The 26,797-nt window shown below is 35.8% G+C and overlaps 3 protein-coding genes across 5 annotated transcripts in view; 2 read left to right on the top strand and 1 right to left on the bottom strand.

Annotated features, from left to right (window-relative positions):
- The window catches only part of LOC118270273 (uncharacterized), a 34,246-nt gene that overhangs the window by 3,767 nt on the left and 3,682 nt on the right, over positions 1–26,797 (bottom strand). The window contains exons 2-17 of one of the 3 annotated variants that reach the window (XM_050697963.1): positions 18,043–18,207; positions 17,639–17,775; positions 17,223–17,392; positions 15,892–16,031; positions 14,077–14,242; positions 13,362–13,538; positions 12,921–13,075; positions 12,307–12,374; positions 12,138–12,228; positions 11,612–11,683; positions 11,247–11,305; positions 10,452–10,517; positions 10,112–10,187; positions 9,654–9,783; positions 8,909–9,109; positions 8,161–8,278 (exon numbers count right to left, since the gene is read on the bottom strand). In XM_050697963.1, the coding sequence (XP_050553920.1) occupies positions 8,161–8,278; positions 8,909–9,109; positions 9,654–9,783; positions 10,112–10,187; positions 10,452–10,517; positions 11,247–11,305; positions 11,612–11,683; positions 12,138–12,228; positions 12,307–12,374; positions 12,921–13,075; positions 13,362–13,538; positions 14,077–14,242; positions 15,892–16,031; positions 17,223–17,392; positions 17,639–17,775; positions 18,043–18,207 (1,991 nt within the window). Of the gene's footprint in view, positions 1–8,160; positions 8,279–8,908; positions 9,110–9,653; positions 9,784–10,111; positions 10,188–10,451; positions 10,518–11,246; positions 11,306–11,611; positions 11,684–12,137; positions 12,229–12,306; positions 12,375–12,920; positions 13,076–13,361; positions 13,539–14,076; positions 14,243–15,891; positions 16,032–16,399; positions 16,543–17,222; positions 17,393–17,638; positions 17,776–18,042; positions 18,208–26,797 lie in introns of those variants that run through there. The other 2 variants (XM_050697965.1, XM_050697966.1) reach the window with 2 other exon arrangements.
- LOC118274586 (uncharacterized) lies at positions 1,793–3,962 on the top strand. Its single transcript, XM_035592179.2, has one exon. The coding sequence runs from the start codon at positions 1,827–1,829 to the stop codon at positions 2,892–2,894; it is 1,068 nt and encodes a 355-aa protein (XP_035448072.2). The 5' UTR covers positions 1,793–1,826; the 3' UTR covers positions 2,895–3,962.
- LOC118270272 (WASH complex subunit 2) overlaps positions 18,427–26,797 on the top strand; it is a 34,218-nt gene continuing 25,847 nt past the window's right edge. The window contains exon 1 of the mRNA XM_035585786.2: positions 18,427–18,647. The gene's annotated coding sequence lies outside the window, so the exon portion shown is untranslated. The remainder of the gene's footprint in view (positions 18,648–26,797) is intronic.

The raw sequence follows: 26,797 nt of genomic DNA, 5'->3' as shown, positions 1-26,797 counted from the left end.
GTGTCTTAATAGTGGAATACATATAAATATCTAATTTTCTTCTAATTCCCTGAACCGATTCAATTATGTGTTCCGATTTAAAATAGGTATCAACCTTTTTGGTTCGCGGGAATAAAATTCTAGATGACCATTGACCAGCCCTAGTTGTCAATATTGTCATCATGAGCGTTTCTGTCATCTCTGTATTTAGGAAAAATCCTAATTTTTTACGATAAAAATATTATCAATTGCTTTAATGTGGTGTTGAATTATCTTTCATTGGTATCGTAACACCTTTTGTAAGAGAGAAGATTTAATGTAGCTTCCAGGTGTTTGTTATTGTTGTGATTAATTGAGAATTGGACTCGTCTTGAGTTTTCCTTTTGTAGAAAGAATTTTCAGTGTTATTCATTAACCATGGTATCTGATGCAACACAGGCTGGTTCAGGCAGTATGCATCGCCCTTTTACTAACTTTTTAAGCAAAGAATTAACCAAAGAATGGTATAATATTGCACCCACAGAGGAAGTACGAATTACCCCCATGTGACGGTGGCTTGGTATTTTAGTAAAATAAATATATAATAAAATAAATTAATTTAAAACAAGATAAATCGTTTTATTTATTCTTAAAAATAACTACTTAATAGTTAACACTTCTTTAGCATTTACCCAGTCTCTATAAAGAACAAGGTATATACATCTATTAATACACCGATTCTATAATAATTCCCCGAGCATGATATGGAAATACCTAAGGAAGGCCAATGTTTGGCAGGAAGCTGATCTTCGGTAGATCCCGTAGCGAAGAATCACAAACATCTATATGACGAAAATTGCGCGGACGTAGGAGCATAAAATTTGGTACACTTATAGTTTATGTGTAGGAGAAGTGCAGAACGCTAATATTTTTCATAAATAATGCTTATAAAGTACATTCATAATCAATAAATAAATAAATCAATAAATAAAACATTACACACACTACCATGCATAGTAGGGGAAGGTAGGGTAATTGAGAACGGCGGGTAATTGGGAACACGTTGATAAGTCCCACTTCCCCTCCCCGTATCCCGTCTCGCGGCTATTCGAGGTATGCTTCCCCCGCCCCTAAGTGCGCAAGCGACAGTGGGAACTGGAGGATGCACGCATCTTGACACGGTGAGTCAAAATGTTTTTATTGCATTTTTGTTATAAATTTTGTGTTTTCATACATTAGATGCAAATGTCATATTTTTGAGTACAATGACACCATGATTCGGCGCTGTCACGTTTGACTGTGCGCACGTGTTTTGCCTTTCGTTACGATCGTTTCTTAATCCTCTAAGTGTAACCCCACGATAAACTTATTGTGAAATGCAAACCGATTCCAGTGGTGATGATCTTAGTGATTCAGAAATACTGGATAAATGTGAAAAACAATTAAGTCAGATGACTAACATGGATGAGGAAATAGTAGCAAGCGGAGGTGATAACGGAAAAGTTGTAAGAAGGGCAGAGAAGAGAAAAGAACGAGATGATACAAATAGTGAAGATGATTTTATTACTGTGTTACGAGGTAAACCTAAACGATTATTAAGAAGTAATTCATTGGAAGTCAATAATAGCCAAGGAAAAAATATGGAAAATAATGACAATAATGACACATCTGAAATATCGTCAAATCATGAAGTTTGTGTTACCTCCAAGGAGAATTTACCGAAACCAATAGCGTTTGCTAAAATACTTCGTAGTGAAAATATTAAAGACATTCTTAAGATAAAATATAAAAGCGCCAATAAAGTTCTTATTCAATGCCAGCGAAAAGAGGATGCTCTAAAACTGATTGACTGTAAACAATTCAAAGAAATGGGTTTACGATGTCAATTAATACAAGAAATGTCTGTATCGTATGGAATAGTAAAAGGGATTGACCTTGAACTAAGTGAAGAAGAACTTATGAGCATTTTTAAGTCAGGTGTTGATGTTTTATCGGTAAGGAGATTAAAACGATTAATACCAGAAGGGAAATGGGTCGATTGTGAGTCTGTCAGAATCTGTTTTAAAAGTAATGTGCTTCCGCAATATATTTATGCCTACGATTGCAGATTTAAAGTTGAAAAATATGTATTTCCTGTAACGCAATGCTCAGGTTGTTGGCAATTTGGCCATATCATTAAATTTTGCCCCACGAAAAAAGTCATATGCCCAAAATGTGGAGGAAGTCATGAAAATTGCGACATAAAAAACTTTCTATGTTTAAACTGCAAGGGGAATCACTTCGTTCTGGATAAAAGGTGCCCTATTTATCTAAAAGAAAAATCCATCAGGAATATAATGAGTGAAGAGCAAGTTACATACAGAAGAGCCTTACAAATTTTAAAAGAGAAGAAAGGAGAACAAATAACAAATGAGATTTCACAGGAAAATAAGGGCAATCAATTTGCAATCGTCACTAACAACGAGAAAGAAACCTACAGTAGTGTACTGACAAGGACACACATACACCAAGAACCCATAACAAATGAGATTTCACAGGAAAATAATGTCAATCAATTTGCAATCGTTAATAACAACGAGAAAGAGACCTATAGTAGTGTACTGACAAGGACACACATACACCAAGAGCCTTCAATAAATAGAGAAGAAGATCAGAGAGATGATTCGAGCATAAACAAACAAAAAACTAATAAACAGAATAAGTATCAGAGAGAAGAGGGCGAAAAGAGTAAGCAGCAAGGTGAAGAGTTACGGTATAGATTTGAATTTTCTAAATTATTATTAAAATTGAAAAATGTATTTACGTCGGAAGTTAAATTAGAAGAAAAAGTTGTCTCGGTTTTAAAAATTATTTGGCAAGAATTATTGAAAATATTAGGAGTTAGATTTTCTAAGGGTGAGTTTATTGAACATTTTTTCAGTTTTTTAAATGGATAATAATACACATGATAACATACGTTTAAACATATTTCAATGGAACGCACAAAGTCTACGGCCGAAACTGATATCTTTTAGGGAGCTTTTAAACCAAGAAAATATACATATAGCTATAATTAGTGAGACTTGGCTTGACCAGGAAAGTCAACTTAATGTTAGTGGTTATAATCTGTATAGAACAGATAGACTAGATTCCTATGGGGGCGTTTCAATATTTGTACACAAGTCCATTCAATCTTGTTTGAATCCAATTAATGTTACCAATTCGGGAATAGAAATTGTTAGCGTAAAATTAATGAACTGTAAAGACTTGGAATATGTTGTAAGTGTTTATTGTCCTTCATCTGTGCATACTCAACAAGCTCATTGGGATGAACTATTTGCATCTTTCACTAAAGCAGCCTTAATAGCGGGAGATTTCAATGGACACCACACTAATTGGTCGGTAAAAACAGACATGAGAGGCACACAAATTCTGGATGCAGCCCTAGATAACTCATTCGTCCACCTAAATAATGGGATGGCTACACGAGTCAAATTGGTTAATGGAAGTTTGCAACAAACTTCACCGGATGTTACATTTGTGTCTTCTGATATTGCGATCAAACTTAATTGGCAGGTGTTGAACGAAAATATTGGTAGTGATCACTTAATCATTAAAATTTCTATAAACATTACAGATAGTTTCTCAATTACTAAAAAACGAAATTATAAAAAGGCTAACTGGGTGAAATATCGTAAAACATTGACAAACAAGTTTTTTCCCTATACAGAATGTTATACAGGTAATAATCTTCAGGATATGTATAATTTTTTTGAAACGCAACTTAATTATGCGGCAGATAAACATATTCCATATATTAAATGTTGTTTTAAACCTACAAATAATTTTAAGCCAAAGAGATACTGGAACACGGAATTGTCTCGAGTAGTGGCCCAGAGGAGATTAGCACTTTCTAAGTTTCGTCGTAACCCAACCCCGGAAAATTTAAGTAAGCTCGAAGAAAAAACGAAAGAATCTCAAAAATTAATAAACAAAGCAAAGTCGTTAGATTGGCAACAATTTTGTGACTCCATTGATCAAACAGTTTCTGCACCTGAGATGTGGCGCCGGATGAAATGGATAAAAGGCTACAGGCAAACAAAAAGCCATCCCCCTCCTGATAAACAAAAGGAACTTTTGTATTCACTTACCCCCGATTATGTAGTAAATTCTGTACCCCCCTTTGTTTCAAGTAATGAAATTTTGGAATGTGGGTTTAGTATTCAAGAACTAGAATGTTGCCTTAAAAAAAAAGATTCAGCGCCGGGCGAGGACGCGATTTCTCATTCCATGCTTTTCCATTTACCTGATGAGGCCAAACTTTATTTATTAACCATATTCAATAACATTTTAAATTCTGGTATTGTACCCCATCAATGGCGAAATATTCAAATCATTCCCATACCTAAGGCCAATAATAATAGTCTTGAGATGAAGCTCCGACCTATTTCTTTAATATCATGTGTTTGTAAGGTCTTTCACTTAATGTTGTTTAAACGGTTAGAGTGGTACACAGAAAAGAAAGGTATTCTTTCATCTCATACTGTCGGGTTCAGGAAATCTCACTCGTGTTTGGACTCAATCACCCGTTTAGTGTCTTATGTGCAAATAGGATTCTCACACAACATTCCAACTTTAGCATGTTTTCTTGACATAGAAAATGCTTACAATAATGTGTCGGTCGATTATGCTATAAACGTTTTGGACCAGCTTAAAATAGGTTCGAAGATTTGTAATTACCTTTGGTCTTTTTTAAGTGAAAGACGATTAAGGATTAAAATCAATAATAATAGTGACTCAATACTTACCAGATGGACCAATAGAGGCTTGGCCCAGGGAGATCCTCTATCCCCATTAATTTTTAATTTAATAACTTATCGCATAGGTCAATTGGCACTCAATGTAGTTTGGTCGCAATATGCAGACGACTTCGTACTGTATATTAGAGACAAAGATATGTATAAATGTGAAAGATATATGCAAAGTGCTCTCGATTCCATAGTTGTGTTGTTAGGTGAACTGGGATTACAATTGTCTCCTAGCAAGTCACAATTCTGTGTTTTTAGTCGAGGTTGCAGAAGAATATTACCTACATTAAAAATAAATGGATGTAATTTGAGCTTTTCTGAATGTATTAAGTACTTGGGGATGTGGTTGGATAGAAGTCTTCGTTGGGGCAAGCACATTAACGAGTTAGTTGAGAAATGCTGTAAACTCTTAAATATATTAAAGGTGCTTGCTGGTAGCTCCTTTGGAATTCATACAATTTATATGCGCCGGCTATATATTGCATTAATTAGAAGCCGAATGGATTATGGTTGTTTCATTTATGATAGTAGTGCGAAATCTCACACGCTTAAGTTAAACAAAGTGCAAAACCAAGCCTTAAGAATAATAGGGGGCTTTATTAAAAGCTCACCTATTCATGTAATGGAAAGTGAATTACATATAATTCCGTTATCGTTGCGAAGACAATATTTAGCATATAAATTTAGTTTGAAAATAATGTCGTGGACCGATAATGAAACAACTATTAATATTTCGGATCTTAGTGCTCTTTGTAATAGAAGTTATTGGGAAAACAAGAGAAAACCTTTACTTGTGAAAACTTACAGTGATGTTCGACATTTCAATATAAATTCTGTCCGTATTCTTAGTATGTTTAATTTAGATGTATGGGTTTCAGAAATATCTATTGGAAAAAATATTTGTGTAAATCTCGAGTGCATTCAATGTTCCAAAACTAATTGTGATCCAAGTACATTAGTGTATAATGTTTGCGCTGAATTAAACGAGAGATATAAAGGCTGGCATAGAATATTTACGGACGGGTCTAAAAGTAATCTGGGTTTAGGAGCTGCATTCTATGACAAAACCTTACAACATAAAGTGGGATTTAAAATCAATTGTGAGGATGTATCTATAATGACGCTGGAACTCATTGCAATATATCAGGCCTTATCTTACGTAATGAGTCATAACTTGAGTAAAATTGTTATTTTTTCAGATAGTAAGAGTGCCTTGCAACATGTGGCTCGATGTGTCTCTGGTCGCAGAGGTGCATCGATAGCTTATGAGATCCTTAAAACTATTAATATCATTAATAAAAGGGGTACAGAGTTAAAGTTGCAATGGGTTCCAGCACATATTGGTCTACAAGGGAACGAGGAGGCTGACTGTGCAGCCAAGTTAGCAGCAGTAGAGGGAACGGTTATGAACTATTTACCTGATCATTGGGAATTAGTACCTAGATTTAAAACAGTATGTTTTGATGATTGGAAGAAACTTTTTGAAAATCAATCTATACATAAAGGCATTTGGTATAAGACCATACAGAGTGAGCTTCCTCGTGTTCCTTGGTTTGATGACAGTAAATTATGTAGAAATTACATTAAATTAGCTTTTAGACTTAGATCAGGACACTTTCCATCAGCAAAATTTGCGTTTTTGATGAAAAAATCAATTTCCCCCAATTGCTCAACCTGCAACAAAATTGAAGATGTTCAGCATTTGCTGATGGAATGTGTCCGTAATAAGAATGAACGCGACTCGTTGCTGAATGAACTGAAATTAAATAGACTGGATGTAGGTTTGATTCAAAGCATTTTAGCAAACCCTAAATCAAAAGCTGCAAAAAAATTGTGTAGATTAATGTTAATTGTTCAGCAGTGAGGAGTAGATTTATAGTTTTATTTATAATTCAGTTAAGTTTTTTTTTTATAACAAATGAATTTATTATTGTTATAAGGTATGATGGGGTTGACATATCCTTGTTGGACAAAAACCCCAAAAAATTAAATAAAATAAAGATTTAAAAAAAAAAAAAAAAATGACACCATATTTCGTAAGTTTATTTCATGGATAATCCGTTTTAAAATTTTACGTGTTATAGGATTCACTTATAATGCTATCGAAGGTCGCGACCATTTTTATTCAAATTATCGACTGCCGGTAATTAGGAACGGTGGGTGGCGGGTAATTGGGAACGTTCATATTTACAATTTGTTTTTATATTTTTATTACAATACAATTTTTTTTAGATGAGGCGAGACGTTGATGCTGCCATACTGAACCAGACACCACCAGTTCAAATATCAGATTCACATGACCACAATAAAGCTTTGGGCACATGTGCAATGCACTTCCAGAGAGACCAGCAAAAGTTACGTGTGTGATATTATGTGTCATGAAATGAAAAAATATTTTTTCCGTTATAAGCAGACAGATAAATAATGTTTTTAAGTAATAAAAGTTGATTCCTTTTTTAAGAGAAAATACTGTTTTTTGCCTTTTAAGTTAAGTGTTCCTAATTCCCCCACCTTCCCCTATCGTATTTGACAAAACGTCAAATTGACAGACATTGCGATGATATTAAAAGAAGAAGAAATGAAAAGAGGTTTCTCATTGAAGGAGGTTATTATAATGAAGAGGTTTGGTTATTCATGATGCGCCGGAATATATTAATTTGAATTTTACTAAACGAATAGCAATTCGTTAAATAAAAATTATCCTTGAACGTATGTTAAGTGGTATTGTAAATTAAATCGTATATGGTCGAATTTCGACCACTAGGCGGCCACTAGTGTCAATAACTATGTGAGGCCATCAATAGCTTTATTTCTTCGAGTTTCAGTTTCTAAATTGAGTATCTCGCAAATGCGTAAAGCTTTAGAAATCCTGTATCTCACACGAAACTCTTCTCCGTCATGTTTTTCAAATAAATTTATCCTATCTGGTACACGACGTCGTCGTGGAAGGAGCGAATAAAGATGGTAGGCTTGAAAGGGACATTATAAACAATACTGTAATAAAGTAAAAAAATATTACTAGCACTATTTACAAAAGAATTGAGAGTTTAATAACAAGTTTAATGGATGTTTGACTAGGCATTAAAAATTATAGCCCCAAACTGTCAATTTAATGCTCCTTTAGCGCTAATGACGTTTTGTGCAACGTAAAAAATAGGCTTAAGTCCCGATTTGACGTTTCTTTAATTAAAGTTAATCCGGCATTAAAATGAGATAGAAATACTTCTTTGTGCAACACTTTAAAGCTTCATTAATATTTAAAGTCACTTTAAAAATTTAATGATCGTTCCTGCAACTGACTGTTAGCCGTGATTTTTAGTTAATTTTGTATGTCTCACGATAGTTATTATAAAAATATATCAAAGTTTACTTATTGCTATAGTTTTGTGAATGTCTATCAACAAATTGTACTTACAAAAGGGACCTGCTCTCCTGTCCGATCAGCTTGAACCTGTCGAAGTTGATTCTCTCGTCGTACAAACATTCACGGTGAATAGCGTCCATTGCTTGCTTTATCGGGATCAAATCTTGAACTAAACAGGAAGAAAGACAGGGCTTTAGAAATAGGAAAATCTTGATAACTGAAGAACGTAAGGAAACAGTTTATTTCACTTCTAAAAGAGAACAATATGTTGAGGAACTTGCACGGTGCACCTGATAAAAATATCAGAGCAACATTCCTCTAATAGGCGCAAGAGATTAAAACCCAACCTAAAATCAATAATAAAAAATAAGATACATTTTTTTATTTTAATGCCAGTCTTGTAGATTTTTTTTAAACATTACACGTATTTTTGATTCGGAAACAAATATTTTCAAAGATATATTGATTTGAAATATCCCGTGACGTCCAGGTACGTTTTAAAAGTAGAATTGACGTATTTGCTCCCACTCCTAAGCTTTGATTCGTTTTATCTAATATTATTACCTTATATAATGAAATAAGCGTCAAATATTCGGTTAAATGATTAGGATAAGACGTCGATGGATACTACAAATGATGGAACACCCCTACAGCAACCTGGGGCCTTAGTCACGACGGATGGGGACGGAGCTATGTAGGTTGTATATCTCCGTCCCTCTTGCACTGATCAGTGATCGACCATTCTGACACAATTGTAATAGCAGACTAAGGCTCCTGGTACATGCTATAACGGACTTACCATTAAACACAACATCGGTGGAGGCAGGCGAAGGACTGGGCACATGACACGTGCAGGGAGGCAGGTCCAAGGCCCCTTCAGACGTCTGCACAGCAATGCCATGTCCTACCCACTCCTCCATCGGATCTTCAGTCTCAATTGTATTGTCGACCTCCTTGGTCTTCTTATGTTCAATACGTTCTTTTAACATCGCCAGTTGTTCTGAAAAGGCATTGTTATTAAAGTCATAGTCAAAGTATGCTCACCCCCTATTACATGGGACTTATAACACAAATGGTGAAAATTGGGTGTACATTGTATAGCGGCATTACGTGTCGTAATGAGCACCTCTGCCTACCCCTTCGGGAATAAAAGGCGTGACGTTGCGTATGCGTCATTGTCAAAGTCAAAATTATTTATTTTAAGTTTTCAAGTGTGTTGGCGGTCTTTTGGGAGTTAGGAGTTTAAGGGGTGTTGGAGAATCGAGGATTAGAAAGATTGGGAAGGGGGTAATTGGGCCCACAACGCAAGCGTTGTTTCTCTTCAGTTTTCTGTGAGGCGGTGGTATCACTCAATCTCTGGAATGGTTGGACCGATTTTGACGTGATTTTTATTGGCAGAGTATCTTTAGCTACTTGTTATTTTAGACAAAAATAAAAACCCAGTCAGTCATAAATTATTCTATGCGGACGAAGTCGCGGGCGACCGCTAATAAAAAATATAATTAATGAGCTACAGACTTATCATAAGAAGATTTGAATCAAACCTGGTGAACAAGTCTCGTAATGGTCGAAGTTCTGTTCGAAGAGTGTGAAGGGATTGGCCCTCATGTATGGAGGCAGCGACCTCATGAAGGAGTCCACTTGCATCCGCTGACACTTCTCCATGGGACACACCTTGGGAGACATCACGATATAATATGAGAACAATTACTGTCCACATCATTTTGTTATTAATCATAATATTATTGTCAATTGACGAGAATTCTACTGAACAATAGTGTCTTAGTACACATCTATAGCGCCTACAACATATTTCATAGCAATTCAAATAACAGTTGCGCCTGATACATTTTTCATAGCAAGTCGCTTATCCGCTTGCTCTGTTTAAAGTAGCAGGCGCTAATCATTTATAGAAACTACTACTATAATATGTATATTTTATTAGTAAAAGTATGCATATTGAATTAGAGATATAAATGTAATATGTATAAGACAAACTTACCCTTTCATAGTTTATTTTGCGATCTGTATCAGGAACTCGATTATTTATCATTTGCAGACTGTCATTATGAATACTTCTGGAAAATAAATATAAAAAATTAAAACTTGATTATCATTTAGACAAGCTCACAAACTAGTACAAATATTTATTAACACATTGAACGCCGTGGTGGTCACCGGTGACCGACGTTAGCGGAGGATTTGCCTTCAACAGTTTTCTATTGGCAGTCAAAGACTTAATGAACAATCTAAATAAACATAACCTATGTAATATGTATAATATATGTAAACATAATCTATAACAATCTAAACAAAATCTATGTTATGGATCAATTACATACCCTAGGTTCGATTCCGTTTCAAATTGATCTATATTTTCATAGGTGACGTCGTGTGTATGTGGATGTCTGGAATAGTAAAACAAAAATGGATACAATACGTGTGCAGATTTATTTTTTGCCTTTTTCGATTGTTTGTTTATATATATTTTTTATGGAATAGGAGGCAAACGAGCAGAGGGGCACTTGATGGTAAGCGATTAACGTCGCCCATCGAAACCCGCAGCACCAGAGGAGTCACAGGTGCGTTGCGGATTTTCTTTTTTGAAGCTATGGATGATGTGTCGTAAAGGGCAGAGGTGGATTAAACCCACAGAACGTCCTAGGTAAGCACCTTATAGGTGCTCCCATAGGCGTAGCCAGGGGGGGATTTTGGGGGTTCGAACCCACCCCGAAAAGTTAAGATAAAAGTAGCTAGTAACTGGTTATATTAACATATTATATTCTCATGAATGAAGGAAGTTTTGTTCGTTTTACTTTCTTGAACCCCTCCCGATACTAAATCCTGGCTACGCCTATGGGTGCTCCTTATTTCTTTTGGCGCTGTCGCCTCTCTGTGGGTGGTTGGGCAGGCGCGTCTCACGACACCCCTCGGTAACCTGACGCCACTTGCCTAGTGTGGTATTAAAGAGTGGTCCTACATGCTACCTACTGGGCTCTATCAATAAATATGTAGTCCCTTAATCAGGTCCTACGACAGCCAATGGGTAAGGGTGGTGACTTTCTGTTAGACCATCTTATAAATACTAATTAATAATTAAGTAATTAGGTATAATAGTAAGGAAATATCATAATTACAATGACGAGACAGGCTTCTCCACCAATTCTTCCTCATCCGGTACATCAAAGACAGAACCCTGGAGAGGAAACAATCTCTACTTAGAATGGCATGACATCCTACTATCTAATATTATATTTGTTTGTTTGTTACTCTTTTGCGTCAGAACGGCTGAAGGGATGGTGATGAAATTTGGAACAGGAGTAGATTATGGTCTGAAACAATACATAGGCCAATTTTTGAAAATCATCTAATGACTCCTCCTAACCTATGTGAGATGTGCAGGGAGTGTCCGATTTTTACCTAATGGCTAAAAGAATGTAATTAATTAATTAAAAAATAAATCAATAAGTGCCATGTGCCTTTCTAATCATTAGATACTCACTCGCTTTCTTCCAATGTTAAGAATTTTGGTCTTAGGGTGATTCTCCGTTGGCTTTATTGAAACGCGTTCGCGCTACAAAAAAATAAATAAAACAATACTTATATATAAAAAAAAAACATTAACAATGACGACTATATCAATTCACTTATTAAGAGGATTCGTCCTAATATTCACGGTAAGCAGTCGAGTTGAATATAAGGTTCAAGTTTATCAGGGATCGCTGCAAACTTAGCATACTACATACATACATAGCCGCTTCATGGTAGATATCCCACCCACTCGCACGAAGCGCTTCGCTTCAAGCTTCCTTGTGCGAACTGCTAGGGAGTGGAACTCCTTGCCGGAGTCTGTGTTTCCTGATGGGTATAACCTGGGTGTCTTCAAAGCCCGAGTGAATAGGTTGCTTATGGGCAGACGTGCTCCATCGTAGGCCGCATCATCACTTACCATCAGGCGAGATAGCGGCGAAACGTCGACCCAACAAAAGTAAAATAAAAAATATATAAAAATCTGAAAGCCAGTCTACCAGTCTGGTGGTGGATGTGATCTCCATAGAGTCTCTAGCACCAAGGAGTTCTGTCTTCGCATTCACTGGCGCAGCATTTGGCACTGATGTACTGGAAAAACAAAACATATACTCTCATTTTAACAGTAGAGCATAATTGTGCAGACAAAAATCGTTCAAAATTACTTACATGATCTTTAGAATAGAGCCCATATTCCCTCGTATGTCTACACTTCCTCCACGAGCCCCTGAGATTGACTGTAAAGAAAAATATTAAGAATATTAACTTTAACTGTTTAACATAGCAATTTATTTAAACCTTGTGGTACTAAACTACGCCTCTAATGTAACACCCACTATCACCCAAGAATTGTTTTATATAATCTTTACACATAGGACAGCGGGTTGCTTATCAGAAAGTACTACATTTGACAGAAGACACACGGTCTTCTGTGTAATTCCATTTGTCGGTTCCTAAGACGAGATAAGAAGGGGTTTTTAAGGGGGAGGGAGGGGGAATTCATCCATTGCCTTTTCTCGACTTGGGCGAGACGAGAGGGAGTGTCAATCTCTTACTGACTAAAAACCACCCTGTTCCTACTCCTGCTTTTCGAGCCGGAGCCCGGACAAACCCACTAGGTAGTCCGCAGCTCCGGGTCGGGCATCAACCTTACTAGACCCCATCAGTGGGAGATGAGTAGGTTGTGGTGGGATAAATTTCTATGCTTTACCACTCGGCTAATACCTAACTACTTGAATAGTGATCCTAGAGGAAAAAGCACCATTTTCACATAACCAGCTTACCAATTTGGATCCCTTCATCGTATCCTTGTCATTCCCATTGCCATTCGTGTAACTCATACATTCGAATTTGGTGGGGAGCGGCAGTTTGTTCGCGTACATATCTTTTATTTGGCCCAAATTGCAACATCTCGATTTCAGGAACATGGTTCTGAAAGCTGAATAATGCATGCATAGGTTTATAAAAAGTCCAGTAGTAAGTGTCTAGTAAAAAGTCTAGTCATCCTATCAACAGCCTTCGAAATCCCTGAAAATCAAATGATTTTTTCCTTTCTGTCAGGTGAAAGGGAGTGTCAGACTCTTACTGACTAAAAACCACCCCATTCCTACTCCTGCTAGGCTAATCTATAGTTGCCAATGACAATAAGAGAATGACCTAGTGACTTCTAGCCAGAGCCCCGGTTACCCGAAAGGTTTTTAACCCCGGCAATAATACCATCTTACCATATTCCTTCCACTTTCCGGGCGCGGTCTTCTGCGCCTTGGCGTTCTTATCCCGTTTGGCGTTTTTAAGGACCTGTCGCCTCTGATTAGGAGTGAAGTCTTCCATGTCACCGAACATCACAAACGGACGCTCTTTGCAATCCTTATCTGACGTCTCCCACCATTCCAGTTCTCGAGCTGTGGAGGTACATTACATGACTCAGTGTAAGGTTTTTAATTCCCAAAAGTAGTCGTGCAAATTAAAGGACTTCTACCTTCGCCGTCACCTAGTTTTGGGATGACGGGGTTAATAAATATATGTACTGCTCTCAATTGGGACTGATCTACTTACATTAGACTTATCTATAAGCAGTATGAACCTTAATAACCTCCATTTTTTATTGATGACGAGGAGAAACCTTCACAAGGAGCCTAGCTTTTTGAGGAGAAAGACTAGGGAGTGTGGAATTTTTACCTCACTAGTACCACTCAGGTTTGTGGCCACATTCAGCATCACCCCGGTGGTTTTAGCGAGGCCACCTTCAGCACAGATAAGGGGCACTGAGGGGCACCGAGTCCTCTAATTAGATCTGCTCCGGAGCCCCTATGGTGCAACGCCTGATACGGCACTAGCGAGGCATTCCTAGGGAGACTTATGACCCTGACAATTAGACTAGGTAGGTACTACGAATTTTTATACTTTATTGTACTTTAGTAAAGTAATTATAATTATTACATATTTCATCGGCTTCAGGCTGCTCCGGTTCCTCCTCAGGTTCACAAGGATCCTCCTCAGGGTTCACATCTATGGGAGCTTCGATCTTCAGCAGTTTGGGCAGATCTATCAGGTACTGGTTGGCCTCCGGGGTGCCTCCCGTGTAGTTGTAGATAAATGCCATGAACTGTGTACATAATACAGACGTAAATCGTTTTTAATTTTAACAAGAAATATGACGTGTTACCGTGAAGGAAAATAATTATGGGGAAGAGCCATGCTTCGGTACGAATTGGCCGGTTTAAACTGGAGTGATACTGCGGCTTTACAGAAAATCGGCATGTAACAACGGATGCATTGTGGTGTGCACTGGTGCAGCCGAGTGACTCCTCCGGTACCTTGTTACTCCTCCAGTGTTGCGGGTGTCCGGCAGGGTTACTTGCTTACTATCACATTAAGTATTCGACCTGCTCGTTTACCGCCTTGTCTCATAGAAAAGTGATCATCATTGTATTTGTGTAGGTGTCTAATTTCTTATAATACAAAATCAACAAAGATTTCTGATTTCAAGCTTCAGCAAATTAGCAATTGTTAACTCTAGAAAGCAGAGAGATTTCTAACAATCCGCGGAGACTGGGAAACCGACTGCCGCGCAACGTAAATAGGGTTCTATTCCCGCCCGGTACAACTCTTTGTGTGTTCCATAAATTGTTGTTTCGGGTCTGGGTGTTATGTGAACTAGTATATTTGTCAACGCACCCACGACACACGAGAAAATCCTAGTGTGGGGCAACGTTTTTTTTTAAATGATATGCCTATCGCTAATAATTAGTACATAGTATATATTAATAAATACATACCTAAACACCTACAATCTTTAACCGCCTGATAAAAGGTGTCAGTCAATTCGACCGACCTTGAATATCAATGATAAATCTCTCCGATAAGTAGGTATGCACTGACGCTTATCATCTGTGGCATAGTAGCACAGTCTTATCTCGATACGAGATTGTGGCTGTTACTTAATAGTGTCACACTTTCTTACCTAACTACCATTATTTTTTTTTTGAGTGCGGAAAATCATCTTAAGACTTCTCCTGCCTTGGGCGAGGCGAGAGGGAGTGTCAGACTCTTACTGACTAAAAACCACCCGTTCCTACTCCTGCATTTCGAGCCGGAGCCCCGGTAAACCCGGTAGTCCGCAGCTCCAGTACCTAATGTAGTGACTAGAAAATTAGATCCAAATTTTTTGCAATAGTTTTTACCCGCCATTCTACTTGAGTTATGGGGATGTAATGTGTGTCAGATTCCCTATTTTTTAGGGTTCCGCAGTCAAATGGCAAAAAACGGAACCGGAACGGAGATATCAATTTTCTTTTTTAAGAAATAATACATTTTCCAAAAACCGCAAATATAACTTTGTCGTTCATACAAATACTATGTAAAACCACAGTGTAAAACCAAGTTATTTTATGGCTTTTATATTATGTCATCTACTTGTTGTTGCAGAACCCTTCATGGGCGAGTCCGACTCGCACTTAGCCGGTTTTTTATTATGGTATAAGCCGGTAAACGAGCACTACGAGCAGACGGATCACCTGATGGTAAGCAATCCCCGCGTCCATGGACTCCCGAAACACCCGAGGCGTTACAACTTTACAGGTGCATTGCCGGCCGGCAACGTTTTGGGTTTTGGGGGTTAGGAATTTATGAGTTGTTGTATCGATGCACTAAATATCGATGCAGATGAAAATATTAGCGTGGAGCAAGGCTTAATTGTATTATTTTGTTGTCTAGATCACATACCTAATGTACATGATTAAGTAGTTAGCTCACCTGTTTAACAACTTTTTTCATCTTCTCCCTCCATTCGTGATCTACTCTTGCAGCAGTTTTGTATCCTTTCGATAGATAAAGAATTAATTCCTGACCCTCCGTCAATATTTCATGTAGTTCATCAATGTAATTTTTGTAATCTGAGGAATAGAAAAGCTAGGTCTACATAGATATCTTTAAGGTAGACCGGATTTGTAGGTAAATTGCCTTCTAGTTATAGCTTTTTCTAAGTATGTTATAATAGGGATGGTATGGTAAAATAGGGATGATGACGGGATATAAAAATGAAAAATCTATATAAACAAGACAAATACGTATTCAGTAGGTACTTCTACAAGTACCTATCCTAATTCCTAAATGACCTAATAAATTCCTATCTAGGTATCTATAAAATAATTCCATTTATCTGATAAACTGCTAGACATTTTGGCATAAGCATTTCTCTATCTTTGTAAATTATATGACACGTGTAAACATCTGTGTAAAGAAAGGTAGGTAACATACGTACCTAGTACATTCAACCGGTAGGTTAAAGGTTATTCAATTCTAAAAACAATCTGCTCAGGCTTAAAAATCATAAAATATCGACGAAATTGATACAATAATGTCTCTTTGAAGATTATAAATGGTTATAAAGGATTTAATATTAGATGTCGCGTGTAGTTATTCTTATTTCTCATTCCAACGTGTTACATTTTAATGTAATTTCGCTTCCACAAGTTGTAGCGTGGTGAAAATAGTGCGCGAGATTTTTGTTTCGTTTCACGCACAAAATAAAACAGCGTGCTTCGCTGGCAGGGTTGCCATATAAATAATTTTGACGAAGCATCTTTCTATAGAGATGTTTCAGACGAGTTTCAGGGAATATAGTATCGATTTTAGTATCGATTATAAATTATATTTTATTAATACTTAGTTTCGGTGTTCATTTTGTTCTTTGTTCTTGTCAAATATTTTATGTAGGTGTTACTTTTGTGACTTAACTCTGCACCTCGCGTCGATGACGCACGATATCGATCTGTACCCTTAGTACGAGTTTGCTTTACGTTTAACGAAACCGAAATGAGGCCGCGTTCGACGCCGTAAGTGGCCCGTTCCCATGAACTAAACAATCTGAGTGCTATAACGCGCTCTCGTTTCGATACCGTTGAAAAAACCCGGGTTAGGTGAAAAAATTAACGTAAAGCGAACTCGTATTAAGGCCTCTGAGCTTATTGGGTTTGCCGTGGCGCCGTGCGGAGAAGTGGGAAGGGGATCGCATTCCAGCGAGGTGCAGAGTTATTGCGCACGAGTTATATTTTTAATCAAGTAAATGTTTAAAATATTGTTACCTCTTATAATCCTCAGCTTCTCTAGTCTACTTCTCCGTCTTTCTGTACACATGACATACATCAAAGCTGCCAAGTTTTTACACTGTAACTGAGTTTGTAAGGCCCTGATTTTTTCTTGCCTTTCTCTGTGTGCTTCACGAAGCATATAAGATGCGCGTGTTTGTTCATTTCTGTCATGTAAAGTTAGTAAATTATTTGGGAATGTTAACTTTTACTTGATCATCAACTGCCTCTGGTTTAGTTAAGTGTTATTAAATCTATGAAGTTCGAAATCCTCAGAAATTGCACATGGGCAGGGTAAACGCCCAAGCAACCGAATTTTGTCGTTATTAATACCAAGATTACTGACTGGGTTCCATGAATGAGTCATGAATTTGCAATACATTCAAAGGGCACCATAATTATTTTCAACTCACAATAAAATGAAGTCAAATCGTTCTTTAATTGCTTCCCTCTCTCGTTCTAATATTTGATCGTAATGCGACCGTAGTTCTTCTTCCTTCTCCTTTAAAATCTCTTCAAGTCTTTCAGCAGTTACTGAATCTTTCACCATCTATGTTAAAATAAAGAACTTAATTAGAAAGAACCTACAAAGTATGTTAGTTTACCGACGTAAATCTACGAAAAATAACCCTTCTCAACTTTTTTTATAATAACTATCGGAAGACATACTAAATTAACTAAAAATAACGTGAGTAAGTAAATAAATTGAGAAAAGCACTACTAGTTTCGAGTGCGCATGCTGCTCATGATGAAGAGTCACTCCTTGACTCGAAAGTAGTAGAGCCCTTCTCTACTTCTTTTAAAAACGTTTACCTACCTCATAGTATCTTTTGCAGGTACATTTTGATATATCTTTTTTTAAGTCTTCTAAAGCAATCGGTTTAGAGACAGTAGAAGCTGTTGGAGAAATCTGTTCTTCTCGTATACTTTCCAACTTGTCTTCCGTTCCATCACTAAGAGTAATATTACTTGTATGAGACATCTGAAACATAAATAGACAGATTTAGTTAACTATGAAAACTACAGATCATATTTTATTATTTTGGCTCATCGCCAAATACTATTGTACTGTTACAAAGCATTTGCATGGAATTCGATGATAAAATTAATATATCGAATAACAAAGTTTCTATAATCGAGTTTCATTTACCGGTGAACGGCACAGACCTACTCAAAACTTGACAAGTAAAACGAAATAAATTGTGGCAACACATAGTTCTGCTGTCGTGAAGTTCGTAACATGTGATGTTTCGTGAAAAGTGTTAATTTTTTTACGAAAAACCTTTTTTAAATATCCGTGGTGCATCTTAAAAGTGTTATAACGATACATTTGTGGTTTGTGTGTAGTGTTTGTTGTGCTAAACGTGTTAGAATATCCCAACAAAAATTACATGGATAAAGCCGTCACTTGAGGTTGTAAAGGTTAGTGCTTTTTTCATCTGTTGTTTGTCTTAAAATAGATTTCTGTGCGGGTCGCAATGATATTTCAGTTTTGTTTGTGTAACGCCTTCATGTGACTTTTCAGTTCTTTCTTAGGACCTTGAACTAGAAATCTATCACAGTGCCGTGAGCAAGGTTAGGTTCGCGCGGGCGATTGATCTCGCACAATCATTGTTTGTTTCTATCATAATCATTGGAAACATGTTACATTTCGTTAGTACAACAATAAAAACGTTTAATTAAGATGTTTTGTGTGTTAAAAAGTGTGTATGGACGTAAAAATCTGGTTCCGTAAACCTAACCTAAAAACTCGATTGTATTTAGTGCAGTTTTTTTGCAAGTACAGCGATACGATGGATTAACCGTTATCCGGTCGATGTGCGCGTGTTATTGCGGGTATTGGAAGTAAGTGAAGATGTTGGCTATATTTGGAGCAGAAATTGATGCGATCACGTGAAATAATGTCGGTTTCACACATGGTTTGACAGCCGAGATTATTTTGGTCCTTATCGATGACGGCTGATGGTTAGTTTTCGGCGTCAAGATCCAAGATAAACCTCATTGAACTGTTATAACACTACAATTGATAATAATTCACTGAAAAACATTCTATTTCATGAGAAATGTGACATGTAAACATTAATTTGTTTGTAAAGTTCCGTGTGATAAGTGTCTTGCAGAGTTTAAGGTAAATGTTTTAGTTTCAAAATAGATAGATAACATTGAAGTGTCACATGGTTGTTTAAAATAGTCACATGTGGCCTTAAGGTCTAAATTCAATGGAATTTCCTTCAATATTGTGTTTAAAACTGTGAAGTTTTGATGTAGGTATGTATAGGTTTTATTTAACATTGTTTATTTACATTAGATATAACATAAATTAACCAAAATAGAACATAGATAATAAAAGGTGACCATCACACATGCAACCTTTTTTTATGATAATAACATAGTTATGTTAGAAACTGCTCTACTTTCATATAACATACGTATAAATAACTACAATTATCATAGTTAGGTTAGTTAAGTCACATGTTAAACTCACAATTACAGTTTACTTAAAAAAAAGTCTTACTCAAAATGGCCGACTTATGTTTGTTTATGTAAACATTAAACAATGTTTATAATAAAGGATATAAGGAAATAAATAATAAATTATTCCTTTAATTAGTACTGTTAGTTTAATTTGTTAGTTTAAAGAGATCTCGGGATTTTGTTGTGTTATATCAATTTCTGAATTAGAATGTTGATTGTTATTGATTTTTTATATTTTTGTTCAAATTATTATAATGTACATAAAATAACTATTTATATACGGTAGTTACGTATATTCTAGACAAATATTAATATTCATTTACTTGTTGATATCTCTTTGATTACTAAAAACTGGATTTACATGAAGATTTTATTAATATTAAGCATTTTGTTAACTGGAAAATTTTCTCAAATTAATCGCTTGTTCTAATCACAATAATATCTTTTGTAATATTATAATCTATAAACAAATTGAAAAGTAACAACCGTAAACAACAATCAGACGCTTCATCTTTACAAGTTCAACAACCTTTACGCATGAGAAAAGTTTCATCATAACACATCTAGCCGTTTCCGATATGATCTAAACGTAACATAAAAACAAAGAAACATTAAAATACTTAATTTATTCTAATGAGTCATTGGAAGGACAGAAACTTGAGACTTGTTGAATGCAAATAAAGCATATTTTCGCGTAACATTTGCATTTTCCTTTAAAAGTGCGTAGTTTAGTTCTTCCTATACCGTAATTGGTTAATTTGACATTTATTTGTTTAGAATTAAAGGTTATTTGTTGAGTTAGCGGAAAGTATGAATGCTGAATGTGAAGTTTTGGTTTTTGGTTCTTAATTTTGATGTACTTAAATACTTATTATTGGTTGTTTGGTTTCATATTTTATTTTTGTTTTCTTTTTTTCCTTCAAGGCTCACTCTTTTTTACATGGGACTTATGACAGAGATGGTGAAAAATAGGTGGCATTAAGTGCTGCAAAGTGCAGATGCACCTTTACCTATCCCATTGGGAATAACTAGTGATGTTGCATTTTCTTTTTTTTATATAATTTTAGTATATAATTTGATTAATGTAATTGTTGTATACTATGTTAATAAATAAATAAATAAACAATAAAGGAAGCAAATACATAAATAAAACTCCAAATAAGTTAATGTCCTTTAAATATGGGTGTCATTTTCCTTTAATTTCAAAACAAATTAAATGTTTGTTTTTACCTTATTGCAGGAAGGGTATTATTTGTTAGGCATTGTTATCATCCTTGCTAGTCTAAATTAACAAAAACTACCTAAATAGGTAATTAAGTACTCATATAAGTGGTTTTGGATTGATTACTCATAAGTAGTTGTATTTTTTTAGGCTAGACTATACATATAGGTATATCTAAATTGAATGTATGAGTGAAATACATATTGTGAAATAAAGTTATGTAATAATAAACAATAATGATTGCAAAATGTGTGTAATATGCACCAATAAAAATACTAAGGTTGCATAATCGGAATGCAATAGGTACTTTATATTATTCTTGTTATACTAACACCAATTCGGTGTTTTATTTTAGTTTTGTGTAGGTACATTATCACTCTTTACTGTGTAATCTTTATTTAAATTTATTATTGGTAGTTTTATAATTTTTAGGGGTTACTTTTCACCATGAAAATCGTAATTTATTCAATAAATATAAAGATGTTTATAAAAATGGTTTTGTGAACAAGATTTTCGCCTGTCTTGGTTAACTCAGAGTGAATGACACAAAAAAATAAAACAACTTTACATTAACACTTTGTTATTCTGAATCAAATCTCTGTGTGAGAAGAGACCTTCGATCAGCTGTGGCCACTTACATGATTCTGAATCACACAGATGATTAATTACTAATGAGTAACTATTCCACTAAAACATTTAAATTGCCAAAATATCAGCTCCACACCATTCATATTGTGAAAGATAAGATTAAGATAATATAGACATATCTACACTGAATACTTGTCATCAAAATATGCATGAATGAAAGTATTTGAGTAAATATAAGAAGTATGTAGAGTGGTAGGTAATGTCTAGAGTGGATAATACTTATTCTGAATTTTGCATGTAAAAACGAGACTGAAGTGTCACTGGGCCTAACAGAGATAGTATATAATGTACATGTGTATGTATGTCTTGCATGTTTGTTTACATAGTTAATGTAAATAGATTTAATCTGATATCTAGTGCCTGAATGTGTTAGAAATAGTTAGTAATGATATTCTTATTATCAACTTATGGCCTGTGCGCTGGCTTCCGCCACAAACAATATTACAATTTCGTTGTGATTTTTTTTTATTTTAATTATAATGGTTATTGGTTAAATTCTTGGCCCATACCAATGGCATGTCTTAACCAATTTTTCAATTGGAAAATTTTTACATATAACTAAAAGCTGTTCTCTCTCTAAAAGTCTAGAGGATAAAGGCCAATACTAATGTTGCTTTGTTATTATACAAACCACAAAATTGTTAAAATTATTATGTAAATGTCTGAACTAAATTAACTTTTTATCTTACTTAATTTAGCAAAATTTCCAGACAGTCTGATAATAACCTTCAATAGGTCACAGGCAAATCATTGTTTTGGTGTCAAATTATTATTATCTACATGTTAAAATCATAAATAAATGTTTAGAGAGAGGAATCCGCCGATTGGGCCCACATGTAACTGGGACTGCGGGCCCAGTTGCCAGATGGATTCATTTTAATAGTTATTTGAATTCCATCTACTGGGAATGTTCCTTTCATTTTATTGAAAATGCCTAAATTCTTCAAAGCAATATTAAGGAAATAAAATATAATTAGCGCGCGATAAAACATTGATAGAAATTGATCAAACATTGATCTCGACATACGAATTCGATCTTCTACGTGATTCGCCATAATTTCACACATTGGGTTCTGATACCAAACATAATATGACCTGTAATTCTTTTCCTCTGTTAACAAATAAATGATTATGCCTCTAATTTCGTCCGCGGAGCCGGCCTCATCTAGTTATTCAAGAGATTGACGTGTAAAAAAGTTACATTGTAACCTATTTGCAAAAATAAATATCATTTATCATTTCAGGCAGTTCTTTTTATTCCAATTTTCGAGAAAATAAACTGTTTATCTTATAAACGCAAAAAAAGAAAACAATTGGGAATCTCATTAGATCTCCCTTATGTACCCCGATCTCGCGAGATTTACATTCCCTAGTCCGACCGAACCGGCCTTCGGGCCGAAGACTGACTCTCCAACGTACGGAATACGGAAACTTTTTCTATTCCATGCTCCTACGTCATATTTATGCGTTGGCAGAGCTACAAGTCAGTCAATGGTGACGAAATAAAAGTACCTAGTTAGTTGTAGTTAACTAATTTTAGAAACATTCATCGATATTTTCAACTTTATTATCTAATACATATATAAAATTCTCGTGTCACAGTTTTCGTTGCCATACTCCTACGAAACGGCTTGACCGATTTTGATGAAATTTTTGTGCTTATCCAGTCTATGAGAATCGGCCAACATCTATTTTTCATCCCCCTAAATGTTAGGGGTAGTACAACCCAAACTTTTTTATTTTTCCGCGGACGAAGTCGCGGGCAGAAGCTAGTAAGACTATAAGGTTGAGATTCTATTTGAATTGTTTCAATTGTTGTTCCGAGGGTGATCACACCCACTATATAGGAAAATCCTAGTTTGGGACAACATTTTTTTTTTAATTATAATTAATCTAGTCGTTTTCAATGGCGGAGTTGTCTAGGTCAACTTACTCTATTCTGTGTAATTTTTGTAATTGAATTTCGACACTTCTGGGGTTGCATGTTGCATACCAGGTGATCTGTATGGTCGTTTGCCGAATTTGATGGATTTCCATTGGATTTCAATTTGATGGATTCCTTAAAATATACCTAGGAGGAGTACAAGTTTTCATTTTCGTATATACCTAGTTAGTTTCATTTTCGCTTCCGATCTCAATATTGTTTATCAAAAAAATCTTAAATGTGGTGTTAAGTCATCCGGGTTAGTATTTGTCGAAAGTCACGTGCTCTTTGATGCGCGGAGGAGTCGAGGTGTTAATGTTGATGGTCACACATCAATAGCCCGACCTCGGCTAGTGTAGCTTAACCTAAACCAAGAAAAAAGGTTTCATTCGCGCGGAACAATCGCATTTCAATTTTGTACCAAGATGCTGATTATTATAACTAGTTGTTTGAATCAAAAGGTTCTTTATTATTAATGATGGCATTTTTGTTGCAATTGCGAATACAGAAAAAGAGGTTTCGTGTTCGATTCTCGGGTCGGGCAATGTCGGTTGCGGTTCGGTTGTCAAGAGCCGACTTACTGCCGAAACTAGTAACCGATCTCAATCCAAAATCTTTAAAAGACTAGACATTTGAGAGATATCAAAAGCAGTTCCTACTATTTGATAAACCTGTAATCCAAGATTATGGTAGACCCCTCGCAGAGGCCTATGGTTCAGCAGAGAATTGTCACGGACTGTTGATGTCGAATAGTTAGTTATTCTGTTCCACCCAGGTTTCCGACTCTTGCTGCCATACTCAGTCATTTAATGATTACTTAACCCAGTCCTTAGCATTTGTTTTCGATACAAAATCGTTACTAAGGAATAGTTTAAGTAATCATTAAATGTCTGTGAGTGCGGCAGTTGGACCTTTTCTCGGCAGTTACGCCAGTTGATTGTTTAATGATTGAATTAATTTAAAGGTTATTAGATAGCAATTAGTATTATTAGTTAAATATCGTGTTTGGTGAGAGCGACTATGTAATTTAATTATTGTGGCGTCGATTTCGATTAAAAAATCAGTTTTATGATGTTTAATATTACACGAAAACGCACTGACTATTGACGGAGTAGTGTGTCAGCTATCAAAGGATAGATAATTTCAACTCGATCAAACATGTAGGACGGTGATTCTTCAAAAAAAAAGAAACAAAAAGTTAACGGCGTCAAATTATATGCTGATAACATCAACCAAAAATTAACTATGCTGGCGATTGAAACACAAAATTTGATTTCAATAAAATAAGCCGTGTCACTGCTCTCAACCAATCCAATAAAATTAGGATGATAATAAGCTATGCCGGTCACCGGTGACCGACGTTAGCGGAGTTTTGTCTTCAACAGTTTTTTATTGGCAGTCAAAGACTTAATAACGACGGAGAATAACGATGTTTAAACAAAAGTTAAAGTTTTTGAAGAAACACCCAGGAAAATTACATCAACAAAAAAAAAAATAGTTTCAAATCAGCTGAGATTTTTTATAAAAAAAATAACTAGTTAAGTAAACCAAAGCCGGCTCATCCGTTTGGGTCTTAAGATAAAGCAAAGCGTAGTTAAGACTTGTAACTAGGGGTTTAAAACAATGCCTTTTATTGCCTTTCCCAAGGGTCAGGTAATACTATTCACAATGGACACCCACATCACCGGTACTGTAAGGAATTTATTACAATGTGCCTAAATGAGGCCCAGATTATTACATTGTGTCGTTGCTAAACAACGGCCATATTTTTAAACCGCGTGCTATTATTGAGGAAGCGAAAATACGGAGAATTTTGACCGATAAGGAGTTTTAAAAGGTGCTTGGTAACTAGTGATCGTTTTGTTTTAAAATTTTAAAACAATGACCAAAAATGAGGAACCGTGGGCGTGTTTCACCATTGTAGATTAATTTTAACTGATGGCCGTTCCCGATCTACGGGGTGCTACGGGGCTAAGAGATTACCTATAAACATCATTTGATTTAAAACTAGCTTCTGCCAGCGGCTTCGCCCTCATTCCCGTGGGATAAAAAGTATCCTATCACCCAAGTCAGCTCATACCCTGACTGTATACCAAATTTCATCAAAATCCTTTCAGTAGTTTCAGCGTGATTGACAGACTAACATCCAAACATCCAAACAAACTTTCACATTTATAATACTAGTGTGAAGTGTGATAAATATGACGGTATCTAGTTGTTTCACCAAAAACATCGTTAGAAGTTGGTGTAAAACAATTAGTCATTAAGTAATTATCATGTTTTGTGTATTAAATAAAGATTCGTAGACGACTATGTAGTTATCTCCTTAATTAATTTGTAAATTAATTATTGTCAACGCGTCGTCGCGTCGTAGAGGCCCGGAGGTTTAAGACGCTTCTCATGCATGGGTATGCCTTTGAAACCTACCAACGGCCAATGTGACTTTTCCGATTTATATGTAGGTACTTTTTAAGATTATTTAGACACTACAGACAAATCGATAAAAGAAAATATCATGGGGAAACCTGGGCTTATAATTTCTAATTAGCTATAAGTTTGAAATCGCCAACGCGCATTGAGCAAGCGTGGTGTTCAATGCTCAAACCTTCTCCGTGTGAGAAGAGACCTTTGGTCAGCAGGGGCTACTTATAGACTGTTAATGTTGTTATCGTCAAGGGCTGTGGCCCTCTTTTACATTCGATATAAACTTGTAACTCCTCTGGTGTTGTGACTGTCCACGGGCGGCACCGATTGCTTACCGTCAGGTGATCCGTCTACTCATTTAAATTTTGCATTCATTCATGAACTTAATTTTGCAATTCATTTTAATTAATTGATTATGATGATTATGAACGATCATGATAACTGTAATCGTTTCGATCACTCGATCGTATAATTATGATAATAAAGATATTTTTTTAAGTATCAATGAGGTCCAATGTACAGCCATGAACATGAAAACTACAGAATACTTGGTTATCAAACATTTCTTTTTTCAGTTCAGTTTCTTTTTTGGCTCTTTTTAAGTTGCCTGTCGCCTTGTTTAATGAAAACTGCGTGTCTTCTGTAAAACAGGTCTTATTAAACCTGTGTGGTTCTGTCTCCAAAATCCTCCAATTTTATTTCATTATCTTACAAGACTCATGAAATTTTTCACAAATTAAAGCGTCGAGACGTATGCCTGATCACAGCTACCAAACAACTGCACAAAATGGGATATTTATTATCATGTTTAGGACTAGGATAGGCGGAAAAAAGTATATCATAGTCTGGACAAAGCTAGGACGAGCGTGTTGGAATTAC

The sequence above is a fragment of the Spodoptera frugiperda genome, chromosome 13 (genome assembly GCF_023101765.2).
Source record: "Spodoptera frugiperda isolate SF20-4 chromosome 13, AGI-APGP_CSIRO_Sfru_2.0, whole genome shotgun sequence".
Lineage (NCBI taxonomy): Eukaryota > Metazoa > Arthropoda > Insecta > Lepidoptera > Noctuidae > Spodoptera > Spodoptera frugiperda.
The sequence above is the reverse complement of the archived record's forward strand: the minus strand, read 5'-3'. Positions and strand labels throughout refer to the sequence as shown.

Coding starts and splice junctions, on each gene's coding strand:
- LOC118274586 (XM_035592179.2), top strand. CDS start 1,827: ATGGGTTTACGATGTCAATTAATACAAGAAATGTCTGTATCGTATGGA.